General features: G+C 41.2%; 1 protein-coding gene across 1 annotated transcript in view; it reads right to left on the bottom strand.

The window, feature by feature from the left end:
• Positions 1-246: 246 nt before the first annotated feature.
• LOC139753536 (glutamate receptor ionotropic, delta-2-like) overlaps positions 247-11,872 on the bottom strand; it is a 151,857-nt gene continuing 140,231 nt past the window's right edge. Inside the window, exon 11 of the mRNA XM_071670184.1 lies at positions 247-267. Within this exon, the coding sequence (XP_071526285.1) occupies positions 247-267 (21 nt within the window). The remainder of the gene's footprint in view (positions 268-11,872) is intronic.

The raw sequence follows: 11,872 nt of genomic DNA, 5'->3' as shown, positions 1-11,872 counted from the left end.
TGCCGTCTCTCTTCTTCACTAGTAGACAGTAAATATCCCCGTAGACTCACCACACTGACGAATGTGTGGGGTAACTCTTTCTGCGGGTCCGTCCCGTTGCTTGAGGATTTCCCTGTGGTGTCTGTCTGAGCTTCCACACATGATGAAAACGTGAGAACTAAGATCCATAGCATCCACTGTACTCCCATGCTCTCAGTCTTAATGAAGTAAAAGCAGCAATAGGCTGTAATGAATTGATGAATTAACTCAAATCTCTGAATTAATGCCCTGCAGAGTATATGGAGAATATATGGCATATAAAGTATATAGAAGCCGTGCTGAAAGGGATCACCGATTTCCCTTGGAGTAAAATACGTATGTTAGATAAAAGAAGAGGGGTTGAATTGACAAAGACTTTACACCATTAAAGAGAACACCAGAGAAAAAGGAGAAATTATGTAAGCATTCTTGGGTTCACAATACATATGATGAAGCGAATATACAATCCTAATTCACTTCCATGTGCATGGAAAGCTTTCTAATGCTTACTAGTATCTCATACTGGTCACTGTCTCCCGCGTTAGCGAGGTAGCGCAAGCAAAGAGACGAAAGAATGGCCCAACCCACCCACATACATATGCATATACGTACACGTCCACACATGTACATATACATACCTATACATTTCAACGTATACATATATATATATATGTATATATATATTCTTTTTCTTTCTTTTAAACTATTCGCCATTTCCCGCGTTAGCGAGGTAGCGTTAAGAACAGAGGACTGGGCCTTTTTTGGATTATCCTCACCTGGCCCCCTCTGTTCCTTCTTTTGGAAAATGAAAAAAAAAAAAACGAGAGAGGAGGATTTCCAGCCTCCCGCTCACTCCCCTTTAAGTCGCCTTCTACGACACGCAGGGAATACGTGGGAAGTATTCTTTATCCCCTATCCCCAAGGATATATTTTTTTTTTTTTTTTTTTTTTTTATACTTTGTCGCTGTCTCCCGCGTTTGCGAGGTAGCGCAAGGAAACAGACGAAAGAAATGCCCCCCCCCCCATACACATGTACATACACACGTCCACACACGCAAATATACATACCTACAAAGCTTTCCATGGTTTACCCCAGACGCTTCACATGCCTTGATTCAATCCACTGACAGCACGTCAACCCCTGTATACCACATCGCTCCAATTCACTCTATTCCTTGCCCTCCTTTCACCCTCCTGCATGTTCAGGCCCCGATCACACAAAATCTTTTTCACTCCATCTTTCCACCTCCAATTTGGTCTCCCTCTTCTCCTTGCTCCCTCCACCTCCGACACATATATCCTCTTGGTCAATCTTTCCTCACTCATTCTCTCCATGTGCCCAAACCACTTCAAAACACCCTCTTCTGCTCTCTCAACCACGCTCTTTTTATTTCCACACATCTCTCTTACCCTTACGTTACTCACTCGATCAAACCACCTCACACCACACATTGTCCTCAAACATCTCATTTCCAGCACATCCATCCTCCTGCGCACAACTCTATCCATAGCCCACGCCTCGCAACCATACAACATTGTTGGAACCACTATTCCTTCAAACATACCCATTTTTGCTTTCCGAGATAATGTTCTCGACTTCCACACATTCTTCAAGGCCCCCAAAATTTTCGCCCCCTCCCCCACCCTATGATCCACTTCCGCTTTCATGGTTCCATCCGCTGCCAGATCCACTCCCAGATATCTAAAACACTTCACTTCCTCCAGTTTTTCTCCATTCAAACTCACCTCCCAATTGACTTGACCCTCAACCCTACTGTACCTAATAACCTTGCTCTTATTCACATTTACTCTTAACTTTCTTCTTCCACACACTTTACCAAACTCAGTCACCAGATTCTGCAGTTTCTCACATGAATCAGCCACCAGCGCTGTATCATCAGCGAACAACAACTGACTCACTTCCCAAGCTCTCTCATCCCCAACAGACTTCATACTTGCCCCTCTTTCCAAAACTCTTGCATTTACCTCCCTAACAACCCCATCCATAAACAAATTAAACAACCATGGAGACATCACACACCCCTGCCGCAAACCTACATTCACTGAAAACCAATCACTTTCCTCTCTTCCTACACGTACACATGCCTTACATCCTCGATAAAAACTTTTCACTGCTTCTAACAACTTTCCTCCCACACCATATATTCTTATATATATATATATATATATATATATATATATATATATATATATATATAGGAAGATAAGAAAGTGATTGGTTCTCAGGGAATGTAGGTTTGCGGCAGGGGTGTGTGATGTCTCCATGGTTGTTTAATTTGTTTATGGATGGGGTTGTTAGGGAGGTGAATGCAAGAGTTTTGGAAAGAGGGGCAAGTACGAAGTCTGTTGGGGATGAGAGAGCTTGGGAAGTGAGTCAGTTGTTGTTCGCTGATGATACAGCGCTGGTGGCTGATTCATGTGAGAAACTGCAAAAGCTGCTGACTGAATTTGGTAAAGTGTGTGAAAGAAGAAAGTTAAGAGTAAATGTGAATAAGAGCAAGGTTCTTAGGTAGAGTAGGGTTGAGGGTCAAGTCAATTGGGAGGTGAGTTTGAATGGAGAAAAACTGGAGGAAGTGAAGTGTTTTAGATATCTGGGATTGGATCTGGCAGCGGATGGAACCATGGAAGCGGAAGTGGATCATAGGGTGGGGGAGGGGGCGAAAATTCTGGGAGCCTTGAAGAATGTGTGGAAGTCGAGAACATTATCTCGGAAAGCAAAAATGAGTATGTTTGAAGGAATAGTGTTTCCAACAATGTTGTATGGTTGCGAGGCGTGGGCTATGGATAGAGTTGTGCGCAGGAGGATGGATGTGCTGGAAATGAGATGTTTGAGGACAATATGTGGTGTGAGGTGGTTTGATCGAGTAAGTAACGTAAGGGTAAGAGAGATGTGTGGAAATAAAAAGAGCGTGGTTGAGAGAGCAGAAGAGGGTGTTTTGAAATGGTTCGGGCACATGGAGAGAATGAGTGAGGAAAGATTGACCAAGAGGATATATGTGTCGGAGGTGGAGGGAACGAGGAAGAGGGAGACCAAATTGGAGGTGGAAAGATGGAGTGAAAAAGATTTTGTGTGATCGGGGCCTGAACATGCAGGAGGGTGAAAGGAGGGCAAGGAATAGAGTGAATTGGAGCGATGTGGTATACCGGGGTTGACGTGCTGTCAGTGGATTGAATCAAGGCATGTGAAGCGTCTGGGGTAAACCATGGAAAGCTGTGTAGGTATGTATATTTGCGTGTGTGGACGTATGTATATACATGTGTATGGGGTGGGTTGGGCCATTTCTTTCGTCTGTTTCCTTGCGCTACCTCGCAAACGCGGGAGACAGCGACGAGAAAAAAAAAAAAAAAAATATATATATATATATATATATATATATATATATATATATATATATATATATATATATCATTTATTTATTTATTTATTACCTTGCTTTGTCGCTGTCTCCCGCGTTAGCGAGGTAGCGCAAGGAAACAGACGAAAGAAATGGCCCAACCCACCCACATAGACATGCATATACATACACGTCCACACACGCAAATATACATACCTATACATCTCAATGTACACATATATATACACACACAGACATATACATATATACACACGTACATAATTCATACTGCCTGCCTTTATTTATTCCCATCGCCACCCCGCCACACATGGAATAACAACCCCCTCCCCCTCATGTGTGCGAGGTAGCGCTAGGAAAAGACAACAAAGGCCCATTCGTTCACACTCAGGCTCTAGCTGTCATGTGATAATGCACCGAAACCACAGCTCCCTTTCCACATCCAGGCCCCACAGATCTTTCCATGGTTTACCCCAGACGCTTCATATGCCCTTTCTCAATCCATTGACAGCACGTCGACCCCAGTATACCACATCGTTCCAATTCACTCTATTCCTTGCACGCCTTTCACCCTCCTGCATGTTCAGGCCCCGATCACTCAAACTCTTTTTCACTACATCTTTCCACCTCCAATTTGGTCTCCCACTTCTCCTTGTTCCCTCCACCTCTGACACATATATCCTCTTGGTCAATCTTTCTTCACTCATTCTCTCCATGTGACCAAACCATTTCAAAACACCCTCTTCTGTTCCCTCAACCACACTGTTTTTATTTCCACACATCTCTCTTACCCTTACATTACTTACTCGATCAAACCACCTCACACCACATATTGTCCTCAGACATCTCATTTCCAGCACATCCACCCTCCTGCGCACAACTCTATCCATAGCCGACGCCTCGCAACCATACAACATTGTTGGAACCACTATTCCTTCAAACATACCCATTTTTGCTTTCCGAGATAATGTTCTCGACTTCCACACATTCTTCAAGGCTCCCAGAATTTTCACCCCCTCCCCCACCCTATCATTCACTTCCGCTTCCATGGTTCCATCCGCTGCCAGATCCACTCCCAGATATCTAAAACACTTTACTTCCTCCAGTTTTTCTCCATTCAAACTTACCTCCCAATTGACTTGACCCTCAACCCTACTGTACCTAATAACCTTGCTCTTATTCACATTTACTCTTAACTTTCTTCTTTCACACACTTTACCAAACTCAATCACCAGATTCTGCAGTTTCTCACACGAATCAGCCACCAGCGTGTATCATCAGCAAACAATTGACTCACTTTTCAAGCTCTTTCATCCACAACAGACTTCATACTTGCAGCCCTTTCCAAAACTCTTGCATCGCCTCCCTAACAACCCCATCCATAAACAAATTAAACAACCGTGGAGACATCACAGACCCCTGCCGCAAACCTACATTCACTGAGAACCAATCACTTTCCTCTCTTCCTACACGTACACGTACCTTACCTCCGAAATAAAAATTTTCACTGCTTTCAACAACTTGCCTCCCACACCATATATTATTAATACTTTCCACAGAGCATCTCCATCAACTCTATCATATGCCTTCTCCAGATCCATAGATGCTACATACAAATCCATTTGCTTTTCTAAGCATTTCTCTCATACATTCTTCAAAGCAAACACCTGATCCATACATCCTCTACCACTTCTGAAACCACACTGCTTTTCCTCAATCTGATGCTTTGTACATGCCTTCACCCCCGCAATCAATACCCTCCCATATAATTTCACAGGAATACTCATCAAACTTATACCTCTGTAATTTGAGCACTCACTTTTATCCCCTTTGCCTTTGTACAGTGGCGCTATGCAAGCATTCCGCCAATCCTCAGGCACCTCACCATGAGTCATACATACATCAAATAACCTTACCAACCAGTCAACAATACAGTCACCACCTTTTTTGATAAATTCCACTGCAATACAATCCAAACCCGCTGCCTTGCTGGATTTCATTTTCCGGAAAGATTTTACTACCTCTTCCCTGTTTACCAAATCATTTTCCCTAACCCTCTCACTTAGCACGCCACCTCGACCAAAACACACTATATCTGCCACTCTATCATCAAACACATTCAACAAACCTTCAAAATTCTCACTCTATCACCTTCTCGCATCACTACTACTTGTTATCACCTCCCCATTAGCCCCCTTCACTGAAGTTCCCACTGATTCCCTTGTCTTACGCACTTTTCTTACCTCTTTCCAAAACATCGTTTTATTTTCCCTAAAATTCAGTGATACTCTCTCACCCCAACTCTCTTTTGCCGTCTTTTTCACCTCTTGCACCTTTCTCTTGACTTCCTGCCTCTTTCTTTTATACATCTCCCACTCATTTGCATTATTTCCATGCAAAAATCGTCCAAAGTGACTATGTCTTCTCTTTCACTAATAATCTTATTTCTTCATCCCACCACTCACTACCCTTTCTAATCTGCCCACCTCACACGCTTCTCATGCCACAAGTATCTTTTGCGCAAGCCACCACCACTTCCTAAATACATCCCGTTCTTCCCCGACGCCCCTTACGCCCTTTTATCTTCACCTTTTTCCATTGTGTACTCAGTCTCTCCTGTTACATCCTCACACAAGTCTCCTTCCCAAGTTCACTTACTCTCACCACGCTTTTCACCCCAAAGATCTCTCTTCTTTTCTGAAAACCTCTACAAATCTTCACCTTCGCCTCCACAAGATAATGATCAGATATCCCTACCAGTTGCACCTCTCAGCACATTTACATCCAAAAGTCTCTCTGTCGCGCGCCTATCAATTAACACATAATTCAATAATGCTCTATGGCCAACTCTCCTAATTACATAGGTATACCTATGTATATCTCTCTTTTTAACCAGGTATTCCCAATCACCAGTTTTTTTTCAGCACATAAATCTACAAGCTCTTAACTATTTACATTTACAACACTGAACACCCCATGAACACCAATTATTCCCTCAATTGCCACATTACTCATTTTTGCCTTCAAATCACCAATCACTATAACATGGCGTCGTGCTTCAAAAACTACAAACACACTCACTCATCTGTTCCCAAAATACTTGCCTCTCATGATCTTTCTTCTCATGTACAGGTGCATATGCACTAATAATGACCCATCTCTCTCCATCCACTTTTAGTTTTACACATATCAATCTAGAGTTTACTTTCTTAAACTCTATCACATACTCCCACCACTCCTGTTTCAGTTGTAGTGCTATTCCTTCCCTTGCTCTTGTCCTCTCACTAACCCCTGACTTTACTCCCAAGACATTCTCAAAAAACTCTTTCACTTTGCCCTAGAGCTTCGTTTCACTTAGAGCTGAAAAATCAAGGCTCCTTTCCTAAAACACACAACGTATCTCTCCTTTTTTCTCATCTTGGCTACATCCACACACATTTAAACACCGCAGTTTGAGCCTTCGAGTAGGATGAGCACTCCCCGTGTCACTCCTTCTTCTGTTTCCAATGTTATAAAATTAAAATACAAGGAGGGGAGGGTTTCCAGTATATGTGTGTATACGGAAATGTGTATATAAGGATATATGTATATATATATATATATATATATATATATATATATATATATATATATATATATATATATATATATATATATATATATATATATATATATATATATATATTTTTCTTTTTTTTTCTTTTTTTTTTACATTGTCGCTGTCTCCCGCGTTTGAGAGGTAGCACAAGGAAACAGACGAAAGAAATGGCCCAACCCACCCCCATACACATGTATATACATACGTCCACACACGCAAATATACATACCTACACAGCTTTCCATGGTTTACCCCAGACGCTTCACATGCTTTGATTCAATCCACTGACAGCACGTCAACCCCGGTATACCACATCGCTCCAATTCACTCTATTCCTTGCCCTCCTTTCACCCTCCTGCATGTTCAGGCCCCGATCACACAAAACCTTTTTCACTCCATCTTTCCACCTCCAATTTGGAATTCTCCTCGTTCCCTCCACCTCCGACACGTATATCCTCTTGGTCAATCTTTCCTCACTCATTCTCTCCATGTGACCAAACCATTTCAAAACACCCTCTTCTGCTCCCTCAACCACGCCCTTTTTATTTCCACACATCTCTCTTACCCTTACGTTACTTACTCGATCAAACCACCTCACACCACACATTGTCCTCAAACATCTCATTTCCAGCACATCCATCCTCCTGCGCACAACTCTATCCATAGTCCACGCCTCGCAACCATACAACATTGTTGGAACCACTATTCCTTCAAACATACCCATTTTTGCTTTCCGAGATAATGTTCTCGACTTCCACACATTCTTCAAGGCTCCCAGAATTTTCGCCCCCTCCCCCACCCTATGATCCACTTCCGCTTCCATGGTTCCATCCGCTGCCAGATCCAATCCCAGATATCTAAAACACTTCACTTCCTCCAGTTTTTCTCCATTCAAACTCACCTCCCAATTGACTTGACCCTCAACCCTACTGTACCTAATAACCTAGCTCTTGTTCACATTTACTCTTAACATATATATATATATATTTGTTCGCTGATGATACAGCGCCGGTGGCTGATTCATGTAAGAAACTGCAGAAGCTGGTGACTGAGATTGGTAAAGTGTGTGAAAGAAGAAAGTTAAGAGTAAATGTGAATAAGAGCAAGGTAATTAGGTACAGTAGGGTTGAGGGTCAAGTCAATTGGGAGGTAAGTTTGAATGGAGAAAAACTGGAGGAAGTAAAGTGTTTTAGATATCTGGGAGTGGATCTGGCACGGATGGAACCATGGAAGCGGAAGTGGATCATAGGGTGGGGGAGGGGGCGAAAATCCTGGGAGCCTTGAAGAATGTGTGGAAGTCGAGGACATTATCTCGGAAAGCAAAAATGGGTATGTTTGAAGGAATAGTGGTTCCAACAATGTTGTATGGTTGCGAGGCGTGGGCTATGGAGAGAGTTGTGCGCAGGAAGATGGATGTACTGGAAATGAGATGTTTGAGGACAATGTGTGGTGTGAGGTAGTTTGATCGAGTAAGTAACGTAAGGGTAAGAAATAAAAGGGTGTGGAAATAAAAAGAGCGTGTTGAGAGAGCAGAAGAGGGTGTTTTGAAATGGTTTGGGCACATGGAGAGAATGAGTGAGGAAAGATTGACCAAGAGGATATATGTGTCGGAGGTGGAGGGAACGAGGATAAGTGGGAGACCAAATTGGAGGTGGAAAGATGGAGTGAAAAAGATTTTGTGTGATCGGGGCCTGAACATGCAGGAGGGTGAAAGGAGGGCAAGGAATAGAGTGAATTGGATCAATGCGGTATACCGGGGTTGACGTGCTGTCAGTGGAAAGAATCAGGGCATGTGAAGCGTCTGGGGTAAACCATGGAAAGCTGTGTAGGTATGTATATTTGCGTGTGTGGACGTATATATATACATGTGTATGGGGGTGGGTTGGGCCATTTCTTTCGTCTGTTACCTTGCGCTACCTCGCAAACGCGGGAGACAGCGACAAAAAAAAAAAATATACAATGAAAGTAAGGGGAGTGGGGGAGGAATGGGATGTATTTAGGGAATCAGTGATGGATTGCGCAAAAGATGCTTGTGGCATGAGAAGAGTGGGAGGTGGGTTGATTAGAAAGGGTAGTGAGTGGTGGGATGAAGAAGTAAGAGTATTAGTGAAAGAGAAGAGAGAGGCATTTGGACGATTTTTGCAGGGAAAAAATGCAATTGAGTGGGAGATATATAAAAGAAAGAGACAGGAGGTCAAGAGAAAGGTGCAAGAGGTGAAAAAAAGGGCTAATGAGAGTTGGGGTGAGAGAGTATCATTAAATTTTAGGGAGAATAAAAAGATGTTCTGGAAGGAGGTAAATAAAGTGCGTAAGACAAGGGAGCAAATGGGAACTTCAGTGAAGGGCGCAAATGGGGAGGTGATAACAAGTAGCGGTGATGTGAGAAGGAGATGGAGTGAGTATTTTGAAGGTTTGTTGAATGTGTTTGATGATAGAGTGGCAGATATAGGGTGTTTTGGTCGAGGTGGTGTGCAAAGTGAGAGGGTTTGGGAAAATGATTTGGTAAACAGAGAAGAGGTAGTGAAAGTTTTGCGGAAGATGAAAGGCAGCAGGTTTGGATGGTATTGCAGTGGAATTTATTAAAAAAGGGGGTGACTGTGTTGTTGACTGGTTGGGAAGGTTATTTAATGTATGTATGACTCATGGTGAGGTGCCTGAGGATTGGCGGAATACGTGCATAGTGCCATTGTACAAAGGCAAAGGGGATAAGAGTGAGTGCTCAAATTACAGAGGTATAAGTTTGTTGAGTATTCCTGGTAAATTATATGGGAGGGTATTGATTGAGAGGGTGAATGTATGTACAGAGCATCAAATTGGGGAAGAGCAGTGTGGTTTCAGAAGTGGTAGAGGATGTGTGGATCATGTGTTTGCTTTGAAGAATGTATGTGAGAAATACTTAGAAAAGCAAATGGATTTGTATGTAGCATTTATGGATCTGGAGAAGGCATATGATAGAGTTGATAGAGATGCTCTGTGGAAGGTATTAAGAATATATGGTGTGGGAGGAAAGTTGTTAGAAGCAGTGAAAAGTTTTTATCGAGGATGTAAGGCATGTGTACGTGTAGGAAGAGAGGAAAGTGATTGGTTCTCAGTGAATGTAGGTTTGCGGCAGGGGTGTGTAATGTCTCCATTGTTGTTTAATTTGTTTATGGATGGGGTTTTTAGGGAGGTAAATGCAAGAGTTTTGGAAAGAGGGGCAAGTATGAAGTCTGTTGGGGATGAGAGAGCTTGGGAAGTGAGTCAGTTGTTGTTCGCTGATGATACAGCGCTGGTGGCTGATTCATGTGAGAAACTGCAGAAGCTGGTGACTGAGTTTGGTAAAGTGTGTGGAAGAAGAAAGTTAAGAGTAAATGTGAATAAGAGCAAGGTTATTAGGTACAGTAGGGTTGAGGGTCAAGTCAATTGGGAGGTGAGTTTGAATGGAGAAAAACTGGAGGAAGTGAAGTGTTTTAGATATCTGGGAGTGGATCTGGCAGCGGATGGAACCATGGAAGCGGAAGTGGATCATAGGGTGGGGGAGGGGGCGAAAATTCTGGGGCCTTGAAGAATGTGTGGAAGTCGAGAACATTATCTCGGAAAGCAAAAATGGGTATGTTTGAAGGAATAGTGGTTCCAACAATGTTGTATGGTTGCGAGGCGTGGGCTATGGATAGAGTTGTGCGCAGGAGGATGGATGTGCTGGAAATGAGATGTTTGAGGACAATGTGTGGTGTGAGGTGGTTTGATCGAGTGAGTAACGTAAGGGTAAGAGAGATGTGTGGAAATAAAAAGAGCGTGGTTGAGAGAGCAGAAGAGGGTGTTTTGAAGTGGTTTGGGCACATGGAGAGAATGAGTGAGGAAAGATTGACCAAGAGGATATATGTGTCGGAGGTGGAGGGAACGAGGAGAAGAGGGAGACCAAATTGGAGGTGGAAAGATGGAGTGAAAAAGATTTTGTGTGATCGGGGCCTGAACATGCAGGAGGGTGAAAGGAGGGCAAGGAATAGAGGGAATTGGAGCGATGTGGTATACCGGGGTTGACGTGCTGTCAGTGGATTGAATCAAGGCATGTGAAGCGTCTGGGGTAAACCATGGAAAGCTGTGTAGGTATGTATATTTGCGTGTGTGGACGTATGTATATACATGTGTATAGGGGGTGGGTTGGGCCATTTCTTTCGTCTGTTTCCTTGCGCTACCTCGCAAACGCGGGAGACAGCGACAAAGTATAAAAAAAAAAATATATATATATATATATATATATATATATATATATATATATATATATATATATATATATATATATTATTTTATTATTGTACTTATATATATATATATATAGTTATATATATATATATATGTATATATATATATATATATATATATATTTATATATATATATATATATATATATATATATATATATATATTCTTTCTTTTTCTTTCAAACTATTCGCCATTTCCCGCATTAGCGAGGTAGCGTTAAGAACAGAGGCCTGGGCCTTTGAGGGAATACCCCCACCTGGCCCAATTCTCTGTTCCTTCTTTTGGAAAATTAAAAAAAAAAAAAAAAAAAAAAAAAAAATATATATATATATATATATATATATATATATATATATATATATATATATATATATATATATACATATATATATATATATATATATATATATATATATATATATATATATATATATATATATACATATATATATATATATATATATATATATATATATATATATATATATATATATATATATATATATATATATATATATATATATATATATGTATATATATATATATATATATATATATATATATATATATATGTATATATATATATATATATATATATATATATATATATATATATATATATATATATATATATATATAT

The sequence above is a fragment of the Panulirus ornatus genome, chromosome 14 (assembly GCF_036320965.1).
Source record: "Panulirus ornatus isolate Po-2019 chromosome 14, ASM3632096v1, whole genome shotgun sequence".
In the NCBI taxonomy this organism is placed as follows: Eukaryota; Metazoa; Arthropoda; class Malacostraca; order Decapoda; family Palinuridae; genus Panulirus; species Panulirus ornatus.
Note: the sequence above shows the minus strand (reverse complement) of the source record. Positions and strands in the feature narration are given on the sequence as shown.